Source organism: Seriola lalandi, unplaced genomic scaffold (genome assembly GCF_002814215.2).
Source record: "Seriola lalandi dorsalis isolate HSWRI2012SDOR001 ecotype SW California unplaced genomic scaffold, Sedor1 jcf7180002054544, whole genome shotgun sequence".
Taxonomy (NCBI): domain Eukaryota; kingdom Metazoa; phylum Chordata; class Actinopteri; order Carangiformes; family Carangidae; genus Seriola; species Seriola lalandi.
Window position 1 is genome coordinate 4,809,292 of NW_019525097.1, and position 25,079 is coordinate 4,834,370.

The 25,079-nt window shown below is 42.7% G+C and overlaps 1 protein-coding gene across 6 annotated transcripts in view; it reads left to right on the forward strand.

Annotated features, from left to right (window-relative positions):
- The window catches only part of gphnb (gephyrin b), a 91,283-nt gene that overhangs the window by 33,939 nt on the left and 32,265 nt on the right, over nt 1–25,079 (forward strand). For all 6 annotated transcript variants that reach the window (XM_023415046.2, XM_087176288.1, XM_023415047.2 and 3 more), the window contains exons 3-8: nt 3,316–3,373; nt 3,489–3,581; nt 7,945–8,039; nt 8,470–8,536; nt 13,956–14,228; nt 16,336–16,470. In XM_023415046.2, coding sequence (XP_023270814.1) covers nt 3,316–3,373; nt 3,489–3,581; nt 7,945–8,039; nt 8,470–8,536; nt 13,956–14,228; nt 16,336–16,470 — 721 coding nt within the window. The remainder of the gene's footprint in view (nt 1–3,315; nt 3,374–3,488; nt 3,582–7,944; nt 8,040–8,469; nt 8,537–13,955; nt 14,229–16,335; nt 16,471–25,079) is intronic.

A 25,079-nucleotide genomic window follows, 5' to 3' on the forward strand; every position in this document is an offset into this window, starting at 1 on the left:
AACCCCCCACCCCCCGCAGTGGAAAGAGACATAGATGGGTGTTTGAGATTAAAATGTTGCAGTCTCTTTCCTCTCTAATAGGCTTCCCTGAATTCAGATCACACCCACCCAAAATACAGCCAAGGACTCTATCTGCAAAGAAGCCAGTCATGCTGAAACACACATTTGTGCACACATACAGTATGTATATATACACATTCACATCTATACATATACACACACACACACACACACACACACACACACACACACACACACACACACACACACTGACACTGACACACTGTATATGTCCTTTGTGCTTGTATATGCATCCACACACACATATATGCAGATGCACATACTGTATATGTACAAATTCTGTGTGTGTGCTCACAGTCACATGGTGAGAACCGGCCCCATGATAATCACACCGATCCGCCATTTCATTTCAGGATGACATGGTGTCCATGTTAGCACATTAGTGTTTAGGAAGTACGGTTACTATGTTACGTTTTGTCCTAACCAATCAAGTAAAGAGTGACACGATACGACTACCGCCGTAGTGACGCCATTTTCCAACAGTCGTGGAAAGAGATAGACGGGTGTGAGTTATTTCTCTTGATGTACTACAACAACCCGTGTTGATGTTGTCCACGGTCGTCATTTTCCTGTATACACTGATAAACAGAATATTCACTCTCACAGACATACATTCACACTAAACATCTACGTATATACACACACACACACACACAGACACACAGTATATACACACATTTACACATACAACAGTCCTGCGGTGAATCCTCCTTCGCGAGGGTGATGATGTTCAGGTTTTTGTTGAAACGGTTGGAGAGAGGTGTTGAATCAGTTGTGAGCTCATTTTGGAGACTGCAGTTTGCGTTGCGCTGACAAGTCTTTCTATGGTGCTGTCCACCCAGCAATGAGAGTCGGCTACATAACAGACGCAGAACAGAAACACCTCTCTGTTCTGTATATGCACATAACTACACGTGTGTGAACACATACTCTATGTATACACAAGAAAACACACACACACACAGCACGTACAGTATATCTACAGTCATACAGGCTACTCTATATATACATACACACATATATAAAGATATACATGCATATAGAAATGCCTACACAGCCCACATGTAGTTTGTCATTTTTCACCTGTTCAGAGCCTCATATGTAAAACTATCTGTGGTTATAGACAATACATGAGAGCTACGTATCCATATGTGCGCACTCTACATGTGTTGTACACATATACTACTACACTTACCTACACACACTCAAAAATGTCCAGTCAACAACATATTGCTGCTTTCACACAGAAATGGCATCCCCCGAAAAAAAAAAAAAGAAAAGAGAAAAACACAAACACAAACATTCGCTGGCACACACAAACTCTCACACACTCTTTCACGATGAACAACACAGCAACTAGAGGCTTCAGACAGGAGGGGTTGCCTAGGAAACGGTGGGAAGAAACCCTAGTTATTTGTGTTGAGCATATTTTCATTTGGGCTGAAACAGAGAGGCATAAAAACCCCAGGAGAGGGAGAGAGGTGATTTGTCCTGACAGCTCCTTTACTCTCCCGAGGTGTAACACAGACACACACACACACACACACACACACACACACACATACACAAATACACAAATACACACACATAAACAGACGAATGCACATGCATGAACACACACTCACACACTCACATACACACAGACACATACAGAGATGCCAAAACCCTCCCTCCCTCCCGAGCACATCAAGAGAAGTAAATCACTCGTGCCATCACAAGAATGTCAGCAGGGGAGTGTGCGTGTGAGTGTGCGTGTGAGTGTGCGTGTGTCTGTATGTGTGTTGTGTTTATGGATGCACAAGTTAGTGGATGCTCCGAGTAGCCCTGCATGTGCAGTGTTTCATGAAAAAGTACTTCTTAAATGATTCTTTCTGACTTCCCTGCCTCTTTTGTCAGATGCAGACAGCTTCTCTCTGAGTCCCAGGCTTCGTCTCTGTGCATGCTTGCTGCAGTATTTTGGTGTTGTCTTGCTTAGCGCGTCTCTCTGCTGCTCCCTCACTCGGTTTGAAAACTGAGTGAGCCGATGGATTCTTTTTTTTTTTTTTTTTTTTTTTTTGTCATTTAAAAAAAAATTATTGAATGATATTTCCAGGGAGAATTTACTCTTTGCAACCCAGCGTGTGAAGAGTTATCGTCTCCGTGTGCGTTAAAAAAAAAAAAAAAGCATCTGAAAGGCAGAGAAATAGCGGATGCTTTAATGTTCATGGAGTTCATGGGTATTTGTCTGAGGGAGGGTGTTTAAGTGGCTGACGCGGAGGGGAAACATGATGCAGTAGTCTCCCAAAAATAGCGCTCCTTAAAAAAAAAAAGAGAGAGAGAGGGAGAGAGAGAGAGAGAGAGAAGGGTTACATAAGGGGTGTCTGTGCAGAGCCTTCACCTTGAGCCTGGGGTTGTTGTTTTTGGGGTGTCATACTCAGACTGGCCACAGGAGGTCAGCATGACTCGCTGTTCAGCAGCAGCAGCAGCAGCAGCAGCTCTGTCCTTGTCAGAGCTCCCTCTTCAGTGGGCCATCCTGTGGAAAATCCTTTCAGGAGGGGATGTTCAAGGGCATTCTCTCTCTCCTCCTTTTTCGCTGTTGTATTTCTGTGTCTCTCACTCTCTCCTGCCACTTTTTGTTAATATCTTTATTTCCTCTGTTTCTCTCACACTCGTAGTGCGTCGTCAGATTCTCTGTCATCTGTTCTCTATTCTCTCCATCACTGTCCTCACAGCCCTGCATTTTCATACATACGTAATAATGGTGTAGGGTTTCTTTAAAAGTCTTCTTGGTTGCAAGGCCAGAGAGGATGGAGGGCAGAGAATCTTTAGGTGCCGTATGTAGGATCTTTGGGGTGTATTTCTGAGATTAATCCCTTTCCTTTTTTTTTTGATCTTTTTTTTTTTTTGGAGGGCAATTTTCTGCTTTATTACTGTGAGAAAGATAGAGATTGGCCACAGTATCCTAAGTCTGCATCTTCACCTTCTGATTCACTTGGACGCGCCACTTGTGGCAGCAGGGTGGTGTACTGTACTGTATAGAAAAGCGCGGCTTTCCTTCAACCGGTCACCCTGTGTTTAAACTCTCTGCTTCTGCTAAAAGGTCGTTCAAGAAAACACCGACTTCTGCTCCTTAGCTGATCATTTTTGGCCTCCCTGTTTCAGGGCGCAAGACAAAGAGAAGATTTTCTGTGTTGTCTGGAATCTTAACACGTGGACGGCTGTATGTGTGATCTAATAACTTCCCTCCTTTCTCAGGTTGGGGGGTATGATCGCGGCCTACAAGATCGTGCCGGATGAGATAGATGAAATTAAGGTATGTGATGTATCCATCTGTCTTTATCTCTCTACACTGTCTGCTTATTTTTTTTGTCTGCGGCAATGATTTTCAAAATTAGAATTAACCATCATCAATGTGTGTGAACCAACAGGAGACTCTGGTGGATTGGTGCGATGAAAAGGAACTTAACCTCATCCTGACCACCGGAGGCACAGGCTTCGCCCCGAGAGACGTCACACCAGAGGTGAGTTCACGTCATGAATCTAATCATAAAATGACTAAGTCAAACGTGACTGTGGGCATTTTCAAATGTGTTCTCTCTAATATACAGTGGATATGAAGTAGAAAATCGCCGAGCGTATTTTATATTTTTTGGTTTTGGGTGAAAGTATGAAACACTGACCAAGGTGATCAAATTACATAAACACACACACCACAACCAGAACTTACACATTTTTCTTCTAATGTGTTTTGCTGATGTTCAGGGAATCTTCCTGTTTCCTTTAAACCAGCTCATGAAAACGTCTCAAAGTTGCATGTATTGAATTTCAAAAGATTGCAAAATGAAGTTGTATTTAAAAATAGCCAGAAACAAGTTACATAATGAACAAGGACAACTGAAATACGGACGCTGTCATATGAGGGAAGTTAAACCACTACGATACAAAGGTAGATCCCTCCTGTTACCTTCTGTGCTTTATTCAGACATTACACACGTGCGTTGCAGCACTGATTAACACACGTTGTAATTAGCCTCATGGTCACATGGGAAATAAAGAGGCAGAAGTTTGATCCTTATTAACGGCTTTTTTTTTTTTTCAAAATATGGTGATTGTGTTGCAAGCAATTCAGAGATAATGGGATGCAGGCATCAGTCTGGGTGTGTTTTTTGTGTGTATTTCATGTATCAACCAAATTTTAAGGGTTGTGCACACTCATTTCAATAATAGGGGAAACACTCAGGTAGATTAACTTGAACCATTTTATCTGACAGTTACATGAACCAAATAAATTGTCATTGCAGGCTTCATAAAGTGGTTCGATGTGGTTGTGGTCACACCTAGTGTTTCTTTTGTCTGACACATACAACTGGTTTTGTGTCAGACAACATTAAATAGAAAATTTTAAAGTGTGTGAAGACCCTAATGTGCCCAGTTTATATGCATACACACATTCTTTCATGCATATACACAGTCTCCTGCACTGTAAAGACAATACACCACTGTGTATACCTGTCTCATCACACACCATTGTTAACTGTATTACATATTCAAAGATTAGAACCTTTATTGGATTCACACTGCTCCACTTCAGTTATATGTACTCAACCAGCCTCATTCACACACACACACACACACACACACACACACACACACACACACACGCAATTTTGGCAGGGGATGAGCTGTGGTTCTCAGCAGTATCATTGGTCCTCATCAATCATTGTAGACAGCAGCAACCTTCCTGGAAGGGGAAAGACACGAACACACTGTAGTCACTGATAATACCTGCTATCTGATCCAAGCCTGTATGCTGGAGACAGCGATATCTCCCTGTCTGCCTCTGTGTGTTTGAAGGCTGTACAGGACACAGATGACTGTATTGTGCAGATGAAGGCAGGACAGAGGCAACAGATTACACTCTCAACGTCTTTCCTCTTAATTGATGATTTCTTTCATTATTCATCCTATTTTTTGTTCATTTTATCATGTGGAAATATGGATGTTACCTTATTTCCCTATTACAGTAAGCGCTACATGTTGCTGTTTTTTACATTGCATCCATTAACAAATTGAACAAACCACGTCTCAACTGTCCGAAGGCTAAAAAACACATTAATCAACATTTTGATGGTTTGCAGCAGCCTGATTGCTGTTGCTGGAGTAATAACCACTGGTAGTGGAGACATGTACTGTATTCCATTCAATTCCTACCACACATCTACTTTTGTCTCAGTTATATGAGATCGTGCTGCTTTACTTGATCCCCAGAGTAATTTTACTGGTCATATGTTTCTCTGCACTTTTGCAGTGCTGGAAAAACCCCATGCACAATGCGTTACCAAAATAAAAGCTAAAGTAGTGTCAGTTTGCTGCCTGCATTGTTTTGTTAATCTCGAGAATCTTCCTAGTGTCAGGTCAGAATGTTTCATACAAATTTTGCTCTGCTGTGATTTTGCAATGCAAAAGTGTTGCACCAGTTTTGGTTACACACTTACTTTCATGTAAACCTATAGAGTAAAGGGTCACAGTTTACAGATTCATGCTCAGTTTTTTGTTGTCCTCATGCATGTTCTGGTGAATAGCACAAGAAGCATCATATGTGGGACTACATTTTCCCTTTTTAGAAAAAGGAATTTTCAACGCATACATTTAATCAAGGCGTTGATCTCGAGATACATTCCAGGCCTCTGCAGGATCTCATTCGGTTAGATTTCACCACATACGCTTAGCGCTTCTCCTCCCCTTGTGATACACCCCCTCACATTCAACATACACATGTGGTTAAGACTAAACCATCACCCATTTTTCCTAAAAACTTTTCCCCAAATCATACATGTTGTGTATCTGAACTCATCTTCCTCTTCTTCCAGTCGGCGGCTTTATATGATGAGGTAGAAATCCAGCCTCACCCCTCTCCCTCTCTGCCTCCTTCTCTCTCTTGTTTCTGTCTCACCCCTCCTTGGTCACACCCACACTCTTTCCCTTCTCCTCATCCCTCCCTCCCTGCCTCCCTCTCTCCCTCTCCTCTCCTGAGTCCAAGCCCACGATGGCTCATCAGTGGCTCCTCTCCTTTGAAGTCTTTTCTCTCCCCTCTCCCTCGCTAATGGTGCGTTTGAAGTGTCACTCAACTCAAGGGCACCCAACACACACAGCTGGAGGAGAAGGCGCTATCTTCTCCGCTATCTCTCTGCCAGGAACGTGCCACACCAACCGCAGTCCCACAAACGTATACACGCTCGCACATAAACAAACACATATATCGCACATATCTCCGCAAACAAGGCGAAACCGACAGCGCCAGCATCTCTGGAAACCGCTCTGGTTTGCACCCCGCTGGTTTGTGTGTAATGAGATCCCACTTCCAAATCCAAATCATGCAAGGACGTAAAGTATGCTGTGCACAAAATATGATAAACAACCGGCCCGCCATAAAAGCCCAGGCTGTAGGACAAACTCATTCATCATTAAAGTGTTTAATTGCACGGAGCGACCAAGAAAAAGACATATTCCTGTATTGATTTCAAAGATTAAATCAATCCTGATTGCTAATGTGGGGGAGTAAATGGGGAGGAGACAGGTCAGATAAGGATTTTTCAGCCTTCAGACAGTTGAGACATGAATTGTGCAAGAGGGATTGTAAATCAATATTTGAAGGGCAGTCCTGTTGTTTTGAGTCAAGGTATGCATTCAGGAGGTTGTTGTTGTTGAGCTGTGAGACTATTATCTTCATCGTGGCAACAGTTTTATTATTTTATTTCTTTAATTGACATTCCTTGTAATGTTGTTGATTGAGGACTTCCCACTGTTTGTCTGTGCTGTTGCCATCATTGTAAAGTTAAATCCACAACAGAGACATAGCATTTAAAGCACATTACTTTTGTAATTGTATTTACCTCATATGCTGATGCTGGACTTGAATGGAATTGTTCTTTATAAGTATATTTCCTGTTGTTGTTTTTTTGTTTTGTTTTCTTCTTCTTACACATGACATTTATATTGTACCGACTTCCATCAGCTCTATTCATTCAGAAGTAGTCAGGTTTTATTTTCTTAGTTTCTCTGATTTCATTCAAGGAAAAATGATAAATAACTTCAAAATACTCACATATTTTTAATCATTTGCTCCCATTTCTGCAAAGAAATAACCTTCTCGTCAAGTAGAGTTGTATTTAACACTAACAATTGGTTTCCTTTGTTCCAAATAATAGTACAAAAGTTTATTGTATTGCATTATTACCTCCACCAAGGAGGTATATGTTTTAGGTTATGTTTTCACTCGTGTGTTTATTTGTCAGCAGGATTACGCAAAAAGAACTGAGCCGATTTGCCCTGAACTTGGTGGAGGGATTGGACATGGATCAGGGAAGAACCCATTCAATTTTGGGGCAGATCCGGATCATTTACTATAATTTGAATTTTTTTCTCTGAAGTCTGGTTTATGTTGTTAGACAGCGGCCTCGTTGGGGGTGTGCTCTCTCTAAGTGGCCTTCTGGTTGGAACATAGATTCAATCTCAGGCTTCCTTATTACAAGTGAACCGAATATTCACTCAAGATGAATATTTTTGTGATGAATATATTTGTTTATCTGTTTTTCTGTGATTGAGGAAAAAATTTCAACATCCACCTCTTTTTATAAACTCTTTTTGTAGTTTGCATTCGATTATACTGTCACCTCTAATGAACACCACCCTGCTTTTTCTTGGAGGAGCAACAGCACGAGCATTTTTAGCTCAGATGGCACGCCTCTCACCTTCCCAAATAAACCCAGCTGAAGGCGTAAACTCTCCAGTGTTGGAAGACACTGCTCCAAACATGAGACACATGCTTAGTGAAGACTATGATCACACTCACAACCCTCCTCCTCCATTCTCTCCTTTCTCCAGGCAACTAAGGAGGTGATAGAGCGCGAGGCTCCAGGGATGTCTCTGGCAATGCTGATGGGATCCCTCAACGTCACACCACTAGGCATGCTTTCCAGGTCAGACGCACAAAACACAACCCAAAACACACACTTATAATAAATTTTCAAATGAACTTATAATATTTTTATTTCATTTGTCATCTAGACATCACTGAGACAAACACAAACACACAGGATTTCACAAAAACACCCAATTTAACCAGTCACTAACAACTAACACATATCCTGTCACCTGACATTATCACTTATGTATTAAGTGTCATTAAAGAGCAGAGGTCCCTTCTGTTGCTGAAATCCCACTTTTTCATATAAGACACAAAGATGAGTGAGGAATTTATCACCTGTGATTATGTTGAGCATGAATTGAAGCTTTGAGGTGGAGGGAGAGGCATGCATTTCTATAACATCTCCATACGTTCGTTGCACTAGCACACTTTTTCTCTCTGCTGCGTTCCTTTAAACTTTCCTCCTTGTTTGTGTGTTGCAGACCTGTGTGCGGTATCCGAGGGAAGACACTCATCATTAACTTACCAGGAAGCAAGAAAGGCTCCCAGGTAGGAAACACTGCAAACTGCTGTAACAAGAGCTTTCTCCTGTGGATGTTAGTGTTCGGTGTAGTTGAGCCTGCAGTGCAAACTGAAGTGAAAAGAGATTCCCCTGACCAGCAGCGTGTTTAGTGGGTTGGCAGTTCGATCCCTGACGTCGGTCCCCGTTCCGAAGTGTCCTCGAACAAGACGCTAGACCTTGATAGCTCCTGATGGTTAGGCGAGAGGCTTACGCGGTACCTTTCTCTGCCGTTGGTGTGTGAATGGGTGAATGAGAGGCAAGATTGTAACGTGCACCACAGAAATGCAGAAAGTGGACACAAAACTCAGTGCTATGCTTCTGGTTCCACGTGCACAACATTGTCCGTACACAAACAGCAAAATGTGGATACACGCCAGCGATGACCCGTTTTTTGAATGCTGCAGCCAGCGAGCTATATGACCTGCTTGTATGGACAGCTATTAGCTTAGCACTGTGCTAGTAACAAGACTGTGAAGGTCATCTTCACTTTAGACTCTCACTTGCACTGTTTTGTGATCTGTAAATGTGTCTACGTGTCGGTATCTTTGTGTGTGTGTGTGTGTGTGTGTGTGTGTGTGTGTGTGTGTGTGTGTGTGTGTGTGTGTGTGTGTGTGGAAGCAGTGTATGGATTTGGAGTGGTATGACTTTGTGTGTGTCTCTGTGTGCATTCATTTAAATGATTAATTGATGTTGTGTGTGCATATAGATCTGTGTGTGTTTTTTTGTTTGTGGATTCTGTGTTTTGATGTATTTCTATATGGAAAAACGTATAGATGTACAGTACGTCTGGGTTTGTGTTTACAATATGTGTGTGTGAGAGCTTGTTTGTGTGTATATACATATATATATATGCATGTATGTATGTGTGTGTGTGTGTGCGTGTGTGTGTGTGTGTGTGTGTGTGTGTGTGTGTGTGTGTCCACCCACTGCTGTCTCTGTCTCCCCCTCCATCTGTCTCCCTCTCTGCTGTGCCGACCTGCACATCTGTCTCTGTCTCGTTACGCGCCCGCTTCTCCTGATCGATTTTAGTATTTCTTTTAATCAATTACGCCACCTCTCCCCCATCTGCTGCCATATTAGTGTCTCCCTCATCAACCCCCAGTTAAAGTTAACGGCACAAGCAGCCCATTGCAGGCTTTTATTGCGATGATCTCCTGTCATAAAGATAACAGGGAAGTCCGGCTGAGCCAGCCAGACGAAGCCCCTTATGTCAGAGTGTCAGCTGTGCATCTTTTAGCTGCTCGTTTTGTCTCTTTGGCCTCATTTACACTGCAGATAAAATACAGCGCATCTACATATTGTATTTAGATAGTTCAATCGCACCTTTGTATTCACTATACCTCAAATATCTAATGATGTGAGCTTGTTGTTTTGTCCTCAAAGTGAGGTGAGGATATGATTTTAGCCTCAGAGGTAAGAAACCTTCCTGACTGATGTGCCAACATCTTGACTTTGAATGAAAAAGTTTTAGTCTTCCATGACTATGTAAATGTTTTTATGAATAAATGTCAGGAGGGAAGACTGAATCCTTTAAGTTGAGAGTTTGTTTTGACGTGACAAACATGTTTAAAGGCTTTCTCCAGCGATTTAGCATTGTGCTTTTATCAAGCATCAGGACTCAGGAGAGACAGCTTCCCACAGGGACAAAGATGCTTTGACAAGGTAGAGTCTTCTACAGGGAATGTGAGGGTATGACGATGATGATGATGATGGGCTCCTTGTCAGGCTTTTCAAAATAATAATCACAACAGCAGTAGCAATAACACTAATGATGATAATAATGCTAATAATAATCATTTGGTCGAGAAAAGCTTGTCAGCCGGAGAGAGCCGCTATACCCCGGCTCATCCTCACTTCCTCACGCCTCCGGTCGGTGGCGTGATGACGATGCTGGCAATGATATTTTCATGAGCAGCGATGCACTGCACTGATGGCTTTGCTTCGTCTTTCTGTTATGGCAACAGATTTTTCATGTGATGATGAATCCATCACAAAACATTTTCAGCTTTTGGTGATGATGCCTCCACCTGCAGTGCTGGTATTTACCTGTGGGGCGGACATTTATTCCCACTGTGATGACATTTCTACACACTGCAGTGACATTTCTGTCGAGTGGGACAGATTTTTTTTTTTTTTTTTCCCACCAGCAACAAAAGCACAACACTGATTACAGTTTCACCCTGTTGGCTCTTGGTGGTGCATGATCACTCATCATATTTGCATGTACACACTTGAATTGTACTCATATCCTTGTTTCAGTGACTCGGACATTATCCGTCACTGGCTGAGAACTTCTATCCATTCAAGACTTAACCCCTCTATCTATTTATGTATGTATGTGCCTGTTATGGTTTATGTTCAGCCTACAGGGATGTTTCTGTCTCTGTGTTTCTTTACTGTAAAGATATTTCTAATTTACTGTGGCATGAACAATGTACATACTGTGGGAACAAATCTCCCCTCTGGGGACAAAAACTAAATGCACAGTACAGCTCAGTATATCTCAGGCCACCATAGCCCATATCTACTTTCTCTAAATGCTCTTTTATCGCTCTCCTTCGCTTTAAAAAATATGCTTCTTTTGTCACAGGATTAATGAAAGTTAGTGGTTACCAATCACTGAGCCGCAGACCAGTACCCGCCCATGGAACATTTCCTACTAGGCCCTGGGGAAAAATATGATTTGAAAAAAAAAAAACACTGAAATATGAAACTGAAACAATGTGTTATAATATCCTTTACATTGTTTGAGCTCTCCACATGGATTATCGTTTGGTCCATAAGTATGTTTTCAATATGAAGAATGTTAAAATGTTCCTATGATGGAGTTTTGCACTTGATATTTCTGTTTTTTTGCAAGTGGTCTAGCGGGGTAGAAACTGAAACATGTCTTCCTGTTGTCCTGGGGAAGTCTTTAAAACATAAATGTTTCTTTTTGTCTTTTTCCTTCCCTCCATCTGTTATTATTTACTGTCCCTGTTTCTGTTTTATCTCTTCTTTCTCCTGTCTTTTCTTCCCTTTATTTTTGTCTGTCTCACTGTCTTTTTGTTTGACTCTCTCACTGAATCTCTGTCTCTCTTAATCTCTCTATCTCTCACCCTGTATCTCTCTCTCTTTCTTTTTTTTTCCTCTGTCTCTCGTCCTCTCTTGTCCTCTCCTGCAACCGCAACAGCAGCGCCTTCCCCCTCTTCCTGCATCCCTCTCTCTTTCTCTCTCTCTCTCTCTTGCTTGTGTTTCTCATCCGCTGGCAGTATATCCAGGGATTCTGCTCTTTAGTGTTCTTGACAGTTACTCTCCTCCAGGACAAAACAGAGAATAAGAACAGAAAAAAAAAAAAAAAAACCACTCCTGACGTACCTAAAAAAAAAAATTTCGCCGGCACACAATGAAAGCAGAAAAATGGGAAAGGAGGAATGTCTCCAGGCTCCTTGACACCATCCTCACTCCTTCTTTTGCCCAATCCCTCCCCACTTCAGCCTGACCCACCCGGCCCTCCTTTCCATGTCTCTCAAAAAACGCTCAGATGTGGGCTTCAAACACACCAGCGAGAGGCATAAACAGTCTACTGTGTGCTGAGGGGTTTGGGCTCTGTGTGTGTGTGTGTGTGTGTGCGTGTGTGTGTGTGTGTGTGTGTGTGTGTGAGTGTGTGTGTGAGGGAAAGTGGGGGGGGGGTATGAGGTGGAAAGGTTAGCTTGCGGCTACAGAGCAGGGCTAGCGGGCTCGTGGTTGACTACTGAGATTAACCCATTCGACCTCTTTCATCTGCTGGTCTGAGGAGTCCTTCTGTTCTCCTTTGTGTATTTGTCATGCGCAGCGGTGGAGGATGCTATTCCAGTCAGGCCATGCATCCTCGTGTGGATCCACGGACTTTAAATGCAGTCAAATCAAGGTGAACATCGTCATATTTAACCCAGCGTGTGGTGTGCACACATTTAAAAAAAAAATATATATATATATATATATAAAAGGGGGACATGGAGTGGAAAGGTTGCTCCGAAAGCCCGGGTTGGCAGCCAGCGTAGATACTGTAAAGCGTGTGGGCGATTATTAATAATGTATCTTCTCAATGCTTAAAATACACAGGAAGATAAATAATTTCACAGATTAGCTCTTGTCTTGGGAGTGAGGAGAATGGAGCGTTTAGCATAGCCGAGGAGCCCACAGGCACACTGACACACAGAGACACACCGGAGAGGGAAACGGAGATGGAGGGACGAGGCTGGTATGAATGTGGCCAGAGGGAGGCGCTGTGATCTGCTGAGGTGGAGAGGGAAATCTTTGCTTTTTTATTGTGCTGTCTCAACCAGGGTCACACACTGTATTAGTTACACAGACATAAGGAGACTTATAAGTAGACTGCAGTGTTCCTGGTGGTAATAGTGTATCATGCAGTCTGTTCTTTTTGATCTCCTCTCGTTTTATTCGGATGTGGATGCTGTTTCTTGTTAATGTGAACTCATCTCTTCTTTCATGTTTACTTGTCGCCTTGATGAATTCAGGATACTCTGCAGCACTAATTCAGCCCATACTCATGTCACATTCAACAATCTGTTGCTCTTCCTTTTTTTTTCTTTTCTCTTAGAGCAGAATATGTTTTTTGCTCACTAATTATTTCCAGTTCTTCAGTTCTTTTTTTTTTTTTCTACGCGGGTGTTTTCACATTAAAAGCCTTCCAGCAGCTCAAAGGGCATAATCTCTCCGTTTCCTATGAGGCTTTTAATGTGATGCTCTCGAACTTTGAGAATGCACACACAACCACACACACACACACACACACAAACACGCACACACACACAAACACGCACACACACACAACCACACACACACACACAACCACACACACACACACACACACACACACACAAACACGCACACAACTCCTCTCTAGTACATGCTACGTGCTTTAAGATGATTGGTGAATAAAGCACGGTGTACTTGAGAGAGGTTGTGAGTCTTTCACAGTTTCAATGACAGTAGCTTAACTGTGATTGAGGGGGAAAAAAAACAAAAGCCAAGTAGTAGAGATTAGTGAGTGAAAACACTATTTCTGTCAAAAACAGACACACAGAATGGCAGGGTAGTGAGTATGATGTCACTTTTTTGTTGCACTGATGTATTTAGTGCTGTGGAAATTTAACAGGTAGTAACACCACTAGCATTATTTTACTGGCTTTCATTGGGTATATTTATTCATGCTGGCCAAGGCCCCAGCAGTCATTTGAGACTCTGCCATTATTTGAATATCAGCTTCATTTGAGAATTTACAGTATTTATTATTTACTATTATTAAGTTACGTCAGTGACACTTAAGGAGAAAATAGCACATATCTTCTTCTTGGCTGCAAGACAACTGTCCATGTCACCCATACTGTTTCTCTCCTCTCCCCGCTCCATCCTCCCTCCCAGGAATGCTTCCAGTTCATCCTGCCGGCCTTGCCGCACGCAATCGACCTTCTGCGGGACGCGGTGGTGAAGGTAAAGGAGGCAGCGGACGAGCTGGAGGACTTGCCGTCGCCACCGCCACCCCTCTCGCCGCCACCCAACAGTTCGCCACGCCGCCAAACGGAGGACAAGGGCGTGCAGTGCGAGGAGGAGGACGAGGAGAAGAAGGACAGCGGCGTTGCATCCACCGAGGACAGCTCCTCCTCCCACATCACCGCCGCATCCATCGCCGCCAAGGTATCGGGGCGGAGGAGAGGAGAGGGCAGAGTTCATGGATCTGACTCCATCCATTTCAAGCTGTCATCATTACATGTTCACACGTCATTCACACAGTACAAGCATGTGTTAAAGGTGCTGCATGCAGGATCTTAACATCAATGAGCCTTTTCTAAAGTCATTAAGAACAAAATTGCTATGAACTGTGAATGCTACGCCGCGGTGCTGAGGGTGTCTCAGGAAACATTCCATTATAGTTCATTTCTTCAGTAAAGAAAATGAGGAAACAAACAATATTAACATGTGGGAAATGTGTTCTTAAAGGGATAGTTACATTTTTAGGATTCATCCAATCTGTCCTACTGATATAAAATGGGACAATCTGACAGATGCATTTTTTTAGGGTTGGAGACAGGTCGACCAGTGAGATTAGCTTAATTGAATTTTGGGACCTGTTCAGAAGGAAATAGGAGTAGGCTTATTATGCAAAATAGAAAGAATAAAAAAGATTACATTACTCTTTGGATCCATGGCAGCTGTCGCTGCCGTGGCTGTCAATACATATAAACATGAAGTAGATTAATGTTCTCTTTGATAACACTGAAATCAGAGAAAGCATAAGTTACAAGATGTACTTCTGTCAGATGTGTGATTAAGGTTTGTAGAATTTCATGGTTTCATTTTTCAGCGCGCTAAAAACGAAGACGGTCTGTTATTATAACAAAGGTTTACAGTTACTTTGATCATGATACAGTGATGTTTAAAAATGCTACAGGTAGCACCTTTAGATGACTGATTCACTGTTTTTCAATCCTTACCTTAATGTAATGTCTCGTCCACTGCTTTCTGCTGTGCTTAACCACAGTCCACCTGAGCAATCATTTACACCGTCACAATCTGTGATAAATCTCTTTTTCAAAAACAGGAAGTTCACAGTCAAACATTTTTACTGTATGTATTTTATTGTATTTACTGTATGTCCCATTTTTGGGGTTAGTCGCTGGACCTGGTCCATATTTGTCAGACTTGTGCCTCTTCCCCACATGAGATCGAGCAGCCTCAAAGAGACCAGAAGTATTCAGGTGCTCCTCATGAGCTTTTCCAGTCAAATTTACCACAGTTTGTTCTTAAATAGCCGACAGCGTATTAAAAAAAAAAACAGAGAAACTTGGCCAAGTTCTGTGATATTCAAATTAAGAGCATGAGTACCAGGTCAATGGTGAATGTGTCAGTATAACTTCAATATATCTATGAAGCAGCATTAGAACAATGCCTGGCTTCCACTGATCACACTGTGATGTGGCTTTTTCACTGCATCACACGACACAGTATTTCCCAACTTTACAAGTTGACCGGGGCTGCATTTCTTTGCAGCCTTTGGAGGAGCTGTAGACGCGGGCCTGGCCTTGTTTTAAATGAAGTTTGTTACTAAAACGTGGGCTTTTGAAACCATTGCCCCAGCACCTAAAGTGGGAACCAAGTTTTCTTTCGGATCTTATTTCAAACTTTATTTCTTGCATCTGCATTTTTACCAGAAGCAGGAACTTGTTGTTGTTTTATCAGTAATACATATGAGGACACTGAGTGCTTCCTGTTATTAAAAAGTGAGATACGTCATGGTTATTAAAAGTAAAATAGGTAAAAAACGAAACTTATCCTTTTACATATCGTCATCATGTGTGTGTGTCTGCTCTGTTCACTCACATGCAACATCATACCCATCATCCCATCCTGCCCCGGTCTGCAGCCTGGAACTGCTCTAAGGCTCTGTTGTCAGGGTAACATCCCACCTCATTGTCCAGTCACAGATGGATGTTGGTAAGACTCAACACCCCGAAATCTCAACACTTTTATTTGTCATCATAATTTGTCTTTCATCTGCATCAACGTCATTTAAGTTTGACAACCAGATATCAGAGCTGTTGAGGTGTTTGTCCTCTGGGCTGGTTGTGAGTGTGTGTCTGGACTGTATATATACGTTTATAGTGTCTGGATATTGTATTGTGTGTATTTGTGGCTTCCTGGATCTTCACTATCACCATGTGTGTGCGTGCCTGTATATGGTGTGTGTGTGGTGTTTATATGCACGTGTGTCTGCGTATGTGTGTGTGTGTGTGTGTGATCTCAGATCCCAGACTCCATTATCTCGCGGGGTGTGCAGGTGTTGCCCAGGGATACAGCCTCTCTCAGCACCACGCCCTCGGAGTCGCCCCGCGCACAGGCCACCTCCCGACTCTCTACGGCTTCCTGTCCCACGCCCAAAGTGAGTTTGTACGCTCACACACACATTTACACAAATACAAATGCACCATTGTTGTACTAATTTATTTCCTAAACCTAAACACTTCCTCTTATCTTTCCCCTTAATCAGTGGTACCCAACCTGGGTTCAACCACTCTCATGTCAGCTTAGTATAAATTAAAGTAAGGAAGGTCAAACAGGTGACTGCGTGATATACTAGCAACTCTAAAGCGTGTTACATGATTTACATGTCCTGATTTGATTTGTTTTATTTTCTAGTTTTTTTTTTGTTTTTTTTTTTATCTATACAAAAACGGAAATGTAAAATAGATAATTTAAAGTGAGCCAACAGGCCTCACTCTACAACATGGATTGGAGATCAAGAACATACACCTCCATCAACACACACACATGCGTATACAGAACGCACACAGACGCACACACCCTGCCCGAGCCCATTTCCCCCTCTGCTTAGCCCCCTGTTTGACTCCCACAGTTCAAACGTATCTCTGCAGAGCGGCTTTACTGTATCTGCACAGTTTGCTATTTTGTGTACAAACATATTATAATGCTTGTCAGTTTCTAGCCTTTAATAATCAAAATACGTATATTTCTAATTTTGATTCATTCATTTACGTGAGTTATTGTTTGGGGCTGGAAAGGTTTTACTATTTTCCTTTTTTCATCAACTTTATTTTATCGTATTCTACCTGCTGAAATATGTTTTTCATTTCTATTTATAGTCTTAATTTTAGTTCAGGTGATCTTATATAAGATTACACTACATGCTCACACACACACACACACACACCAACAACAACACATCACACTGTCCTGTTCTCTTTCAGTGTCTCAACTTGGCAGATTTGTATTTTTTGTGTTTGTTTCAATGTGTTTTATATGTGAAACCCCTTGTTTGTGTGCGAGTGTGTGTTTTTGTGTGTTTACGGAGACAGCAGGTTGTGGGTCTTTTGCTTGGATGCGTTCGCTTACAGTATTATTCCCCGAGGTTTAATTCAACACATTGCAATGTTTGTAACTATATACCCTCAGTCTGCTTTGTCTGTCCATGCTTCAATCGGATACTTCAACATTTTGTCAACTTGTGTCCCTCCTTTTTTCCCCTGAAATTGTCTTAATGCTGAGTTTTGTGACCAAAATCCACCACATGTTGAGAACTCCCAGGTTGCTTTGGGGCTGACTTTGCCATTTGGCTATAATGAGGAGAGCTAACTTGTTTCCTGTTTAACTGAAGATACACAGTACGTAGCTCTTGATGCTAAATACAACAAACTGTAACATGAAATGTCCAAGTATCCTTCTGTGTTTTAACCAATCTCTCCTGCAGGTTTTTAAAATGCCGAATGGCGTCAACTCTCTCTCCCTCTCTCTCTGTCTCTCTCTCTCTCTCCCTCTCTCCCTCTCTCTGTCTCCCTTTCCTCTCTCTTTCACCTCATCTGTAAGTGTCACGTCTCCATGTGTCTCCCGGACAGCAGGCAGGTGCCATGGGAATATATGAGGGGGGTTGCCATGGGAACAGAGGGATGGGATGTTAGTGGAGGAGGGAGGGCGGGTGCATGGGCGGGTCATGCGACAGAGGGAGCAGCCAGAGGAGAGCTGTCTCTCTCTCGCTCTCTCTCTCCCTCCCTCTCTCTGCTCAGCAATGTTTGGGTGACAGGTCAAGTCACACCCTTGCAACACATTTTAAACATATACAGTTGTTCAGCCAGATGTGAGAACAACGTGGATGTAGAAAGTAAGACATTACTATTATATCTTATTGCCCCAGTTTGATGGCGAGTCTTGTCTCAGTTTGTAGGTTTTATGTAGCTGCTGCTTTACACAAAATACACATCGATTTGTCCCAAAGATCTAAACCTGGCAGAAGACAAAGATTTATTTTTTTTGAATGCAGTTCTGACTGAAGTCCTCTGCACATGATCATGGTGCTAGAATAGTTTTGCCATTGTTTTCCTATGGAGAGAGCAAAGTCAAACATTGCAGCTGTGCTTCTTTGTGTGTCATATGCAACTTCTCATCGCTCTGCTGCTACGTCGTGAATGTCGTTGACATAAATCCATGCTACTTTTTGCCTCTGCACCGTGCTGGCCTCCCAAGCCTCACAATGATTGTAGTTCATTTTACTGATCGTTGTTAGACAGCCTCAGACTTGGCTAAGGCGTTTTTTGACCTCGGCTGAGCTACAGAGTGTGTAGCTGTAAATAATTGGACAGTGGGGAGCTTTAATGCTTCTGCTGTTGTCCCAGAGCTGCTGCTGGGTCCACTGATGCAGTGAGATAGACCTCTCCCATCACCCCCACCCCCCTTTGCTCCAAAATGCAAATACACACTAACACCTGTCTCTCCACTGAAGCCTTCCTTTGTCAGTGACCCAGTTTGAGCATCACTAGCCTGTCAAGATCACATGCCAACCGCATTAGTCAGCGTTTGTGTGTGACGTGCCCGTCTGGACATGTGTGTCTTTGTACATGTGCAGATAACAGACAGTTAATGGCTTTTTTAGGTATAGCTTTTAGCTTGTTTAGATTCTGACACAGGCTGTTTCCCAGCGACAAGCTGCCATATGTTCTTTGAAATTCCCACGTTGCAAGCGGCTGCCGACAGTATGTACACAATGTCCTTGGAGCCAGAATGGCTCTCTTCACTGATGCATTTCATGTGCCACTGTGGGCTGTGTTAGTTTGTTAGCTGGGTCTTGATGGCAGCGCTGCATGGTGGCTTTGAGAAGAGAAGGTATGGAGTAGGTCTTAATCTTGTCACTGCCAGAGCTGCTGCTGCTGCTGCTGCTGCTGCTGCTGCTGCTGCTGCTGCTCCCATACAAGCAGGCCCGACGCCTCGGCTCACAGAGCAGAGCGCAAGCAAGGAAGGAAGCACCATTCTGCCAAATAGAAACATGCATAAATGCACACAGGTCATGTATCAGCATTTCCAGCTCAAGTAGCATTAGTCAAGTTCTGGGATTGTGTGTGTGTGTGTGTTAGTGTGTGTGGTTGTGCGTTTTCAGATGGATGGCATGTGTGTTAAGCAAAAGTGAGGAAGCAATTAAATGTCAGTGTTTGTACCTGTGTCTGTGTGTGTCTGTTGCACTCATGCAGATGCATAAATGTTGTGTGTGTATGTGTCAAAGGAGCTCTCCAGCTCGCAGGGTTTTGCTATTAAGCATAAAGTCTGTATGCAACACAGAGGAGTGCAGACTCAGAACTCATGTCCAAACCTGTCTGTCTGCAGTGCAACAATACACACACACACACACACACACACACACACACACACACACACATACATACAGTAAATTTGGACACACAAAATCATCCTCAAGAGAGAAAATGTCTATCTCAGTGTCATACGCAACACACACACACACACACACACACACACACACACACACACACACACAGCCCACAAATGCAAGCAGATACAAAAGGATTATAAACTGAGCAGCTCTACAACCATTCATGTAACCAGATTTTCTTTCTCTGTCACACTGTCTCTTACTTGTGCACACACAAGAAAGCACACACAGACAGACAGACACACACACACACAAGACACAGAGAGGGTAGTTGTACCCTTCCACTCCTGTGAGCATTTAGTACAGTTATGTAATGGTGAGTTTGGATTAATGAAGCATATGGGAGAAGGGGGTTTGACTCAGAGGATGGTTGACAGTGTGCGTGTGTGTGTGTGTGTGTGTGTGTGTGTGTGTGTGTGTGTGTGTGTTTGTGTGTGTGTGTGTGAGTGAGCGTGAGCATGAGTGAGGTTGTGTCTCCTGTTCTTAATCTCAGTGGAGCAATGTTGGTTAGGATTTTCGTGTGCACTCATTTGCTGAGACACAAACATGAAAAACTACTACTGCATGCTTTCCAGGTTGCATCCGTATTTTGTTCTGACATTGAAGAAAACGTGTCTTTATCAGGTTGTGTGTCATGTTTTAATGTGTTATTAGTGTTTACTTTAAGATATAGGATCATTTTACAAACATCATTTCTGGTCCCTTATTTTAAATGAACAGCCCAGAGTCGAGACTCATTTTTATATAAGTGAATATAAGGTGCCACTAAAACCTCTCATTTTGAGAAAATGAGTCTGAGCCAGCTTTATCCTTAGGGTTGGAGTTTCCGTCTGAAATAGAATTAGTTTAGGTTAAGGGCGAAGTCGAGATTAGACTTGCATACTGTAGTTTGAGAAATTGGGGTTGCACTTTTTAAAGTGCATTTAAAGGGCAGGAGATCTTTGTTCTTTGACTGTTGAAATCCCTTTAGCTGTTGCTGTTGCTGTCGCACTCACAAGTTGTTGCAGAAGTGAATCCACTATGTTATGCAGTTCACTACAGCAGCTACAGTAGTTACCAGGGGGGCTACTTTCTGCGTTTACCCTTAAGACAAGTGTTTAAAAAAAATTTTTTTTTTTTTTTTTTTTTGGGGGGGGGGGGGTAGTTCTAGGAGACGGAGGTGACTATTGGTTTTGGCTTTTAGTTTTTGGTAATTTGATTAACTGATTAGAATTAACAGAAGTACAAAGGGTCTGATGGCACCTCCTGTATTTATACTTGATCTTGAGGCTCTGTCTTGTAGAGGGGCCATGTGTCAAAATCAAGTATTAATACCAGTTTATATTATATTCTAATTGATGTTATGATTTCATGGTGCAGAGATTCTTACTAAACTAAGTTGGGCAACTCGGGGGCTCAGAAGTGGCCCACAGATCACATGTAACGGTTAATCTGGTTAATCAGGTTAATCAGGTTAATCCGGCCACAGAGTAAAGTGTTGCTGTATTTGTTTGTTTTGTTTTTTTTATCAGTATTTGTTTTATTCATAAAAAGTATTCAGAGACACTTGTTAAGTTTGTTCCTTTAGTCAGTTAGTAATCAGTCAATATTAGACTCTAAATAAAATGTTACCTCATTTTTAATGTTGAGTTCAAGCCATGAAATGATGATGTTCCTGAAGCCGGTCTGCTGCCCTTTCATCTCTCCCCTCTCTATCAGAGTTTTCACCTTGATGCGTCTGCAAGTGCTCACATTATTTATGCTCTGTGTGTTGTATACTGTTCCAAACATCCCGTCAACTTGACTGATATTGGCATTTATTTTGATTAAAGTATTCATCGCTCTCGCTCTCTCTCATGGTGCTTCTGCTCAAACTTTTTCAGGTGCTGGCTGTGCACCCAGAGGACACCGCCTCACTTTGCACTGATCCTATAGCATTTTTTTTTTTTTTGATTAATGGCTTGATGTATGGCTGTGCAGCCAAGGTTTATGGAAATGAACTCCTCCTTCTCCACTGAGATGAGGGAACTGAGTCTCAGTGCAGCAGAATCATTCAGCCCACACCACGTGCATGACCCTCAGCGTGAACGTGTTGACTCTGTGGTCACTGCCACAAGCTGAAACAACACCGTGTTGATGTGCACATGTGTGCAAACTGTCAGGCTCATACATAAATGTACAGACATGTGCACCACACCTGTGAGACGTCCTACTGCACAATAAGCAACAGGATTTTTAGTTGGGAGTTGGGATTTCTAGTAAAGAATGACACTGTTGTTTACTAGTGTTATTATTTTAGTTCTTGTGATCATCAATCTTACTTTTTTTAAATTATTAATAATAATGATCATTTAATTGTTTTTATTATCCATTCTTCAGTCTATAAAATGTCTTGAAATAATGAAAATTGCCAGACACAAGTTCCCAGAACCCTGGGTGACCAGATATTTAATTGACAGTCATACTAACCAGAGAAAAGCATGAAATCCTCACATGCTCAGTTAAAAGAAGCAGGACGAGAACAAGTTTGGCTGTTGAACAGTCTGACCCTGGCAGGATTTTGACATGAGTCAAAACAACTGTGACATTCATGGTGTGTGAACCAAGCATGAAAAAAAAAATGTCCATGGCATTTGGCCTAGGCCTGATCTGTACACCGATCAGAGAGTCATCACTTCCAAATGAATAGTGACAGAGGATCATTGAGAAGAGTGAAGTGATCAGACAGAGGGAGATGAATGAGACGCCCTGGCTTGTATGCGTAAGCGCCGCTCCAATGTCAGATCAGCCGGCTGTGGTGTGACGGATCAATCATCGGCTGCCCGTACAGGAGACATGACTCCACACTGTCCATAGATATCAATGTGTAGTAGAAAGTGAGTGTGTGCGTGTGTGGGTTTATGTGCATGTGTGTGTGTGTGTGTGTGTGTGTGTGTGTGTGTGTAACCTTCTGTTCCTTTGGCCCTGTTTTTGAGCTGTGAGGATGAAGCAGGCTGTGTTCTGCTGGAGTGGCAGTGCTAATGTCCGCTGGGTGCATGGCTCTGTTAGGCTGCGCCGTCAAGGACGTCTGCTGGGGATTTGGAAGCGTGTGTGTGTTTGGTGTGTGTGTGTGTGTGTGTGTGTGTGTGTGTGTGTGTGTGTGTGTGTGTGTGTGTGCGTGCGCGTGCGTGCGTGCGTGCATGTGTGTGTCCATTTTTTGGGGAAATCACATATAAGAAGTCCAGTTGCACTTCACCAGTCTGGCACATTTTTGAATGTAAATACTTTGCATATATGAGAACACATATTATTAATATTTGTAATAGTGATAATTATGTGCATATGGGTGACAAATTAAATGAAAAACAAATGAATAAATAAGTGGAGAAGAATAATGGATGCAACTGCTTCGATCCACGGCAGGAGGAGGGGTCACTGAATGCTTTTGTCGTTGTTGTTATTCAGTCATGTTATTGTTGTATTTTCAGAATAAAAATCCTTAAACAATCACACATACGAACACTAACATAACTTCTGTCAGTCCCCATGAATAGATAGGATATAATATCATGAAAAAATCATGACAGGAGGGAGAAGAGAGCTGTTACATACTACACATTAACAGATCTTTGAAGTTTGCCATTACCTCCTCCAGGCAGCTCCATGAGATAGTCCTACAGTCTTCTTCTGAGCGAGCAGGCCATGTAGAGAAGAACACAACCTCAGCTTATGCGAGATGTGACCTTGAAAACCTCCACCGCCACATAAGTCACATGAGAGAAGACGGGAGCAGATAACAAATGTAAATATGCTCATCGAGCTTGCTGTCAGTTACCCCTGCGCTCGCAGCAGCTAATCTTTACGAGCAGGGGCAAGTGCTTTGCGGATTTTCTTTGCCCTTTATTTCACCTCTCAGGTTAAACACAGGCTACTGCCCTGCTCTCCAACTGGTGGATGTTTGAACCTGAAGACTGCAGGCAAAGATGTAGGGCTGGGGGGGGGGTGCTAGAACTGAAGGTCATTCAGAGATGAGGCAGTAAAGGATCTGGTGCTGTTTGCAGTGAAGATACAATCATAACGTATGAGTCTCCATTGACCTAAACATTTTTTAATGGTGTATTAATAATACAGCAATGAAGCATAGCATTATTAGAACTAGCACTTCTAATAGTTGTTATGTATTAGTTTGGAAAGCTCCATAACCAGTTTAATCATGCTCACGTGTTCATTTGCTAGATCAATGCAGGAAACAGCATTCAGATATTTTCAGACTGGTGAAACCAAACCTACATCTTTGCAGATAGGGTGGTGAACACCCCAACCCACCCACCCCATTCACAAATCCACAAAGTTTGATTGAGATGAAAATAATGTGAATTACGGTCAACACAGTCACATTAGTTTAAAAAACGATGGGAGGTTTGGAGCGATGCGTTAAACAGCGTTCTCTGCCTCCATCATTGAAACACCACCACCATGGGGGAATATCTTTCAGTAGAATGGTGTTTATCCATCAGTGGATACTGAAGCACCGCAGCTGATGTGAAGACTCACAGTGGACCAGCACCCTACTAAGTCTTTCCCTTTAATTTGTCACCTGTTTTAACGGATGGAGGCTAACGTGGTTGCTCGTGGATGCCGCAGGGTTTTTCTTTTCTCCTGTATTTCCGTGGCATTTGACTGTATTTACGTGCATGTGTACAGTGCTGCATTGACTGAGCATGTGACTGAATGTTTTTGTTGTCCAGCTTAGTTGAGGACACGGAGGCCTGGCGCAGTGTGATGCTCCAGCACTGTTTTACAGCTCGTGTCATCATTCCTTAAAGGTTTATTCCTCTGTGGAAACGATAGATAGGACTTGTTATATGCCTTTGTGATCTGCTGAAATTTTTCAAGCTCGCTTTTAGCTGACACTATTGACCGCTCGTGTGTCTGTCGGTGTGCGAGTGCCACTAGATATGTGTTATTGTCCTCCTCCGGTGCAGTAAAGCTCATAAAAGTGACTCTTCGTCTCCTGGCCTGCTGGAGGTGTGGAGGATTTATGATGGAGTGAGTGAGAAGGAAAGGCGAGGAGTGAGAGAGAGGAGAGAAGGAACAGAGAGTGGGAGGGAGAGAAAGAGAGAGAGAGAGGGACAGAGAACTAATGACTTAGAGAGGACATGGGACTGAAAGGGAGTGGGAGGTGGGGAAGGGAGGATGGATATAAGTGAAAACGAAGAAAGAAGGAACAGAGGACAGTTTGGCTCGCTAGGCCCGTGTCTCTCTGTGTGTTTTACTCGTCCATCTGTATTCATCTGTCCATCCCCGAGGGCAAGTCCAGTATAGCTCACCTCACATCAGCCTCACCCCCAACCCCCAAC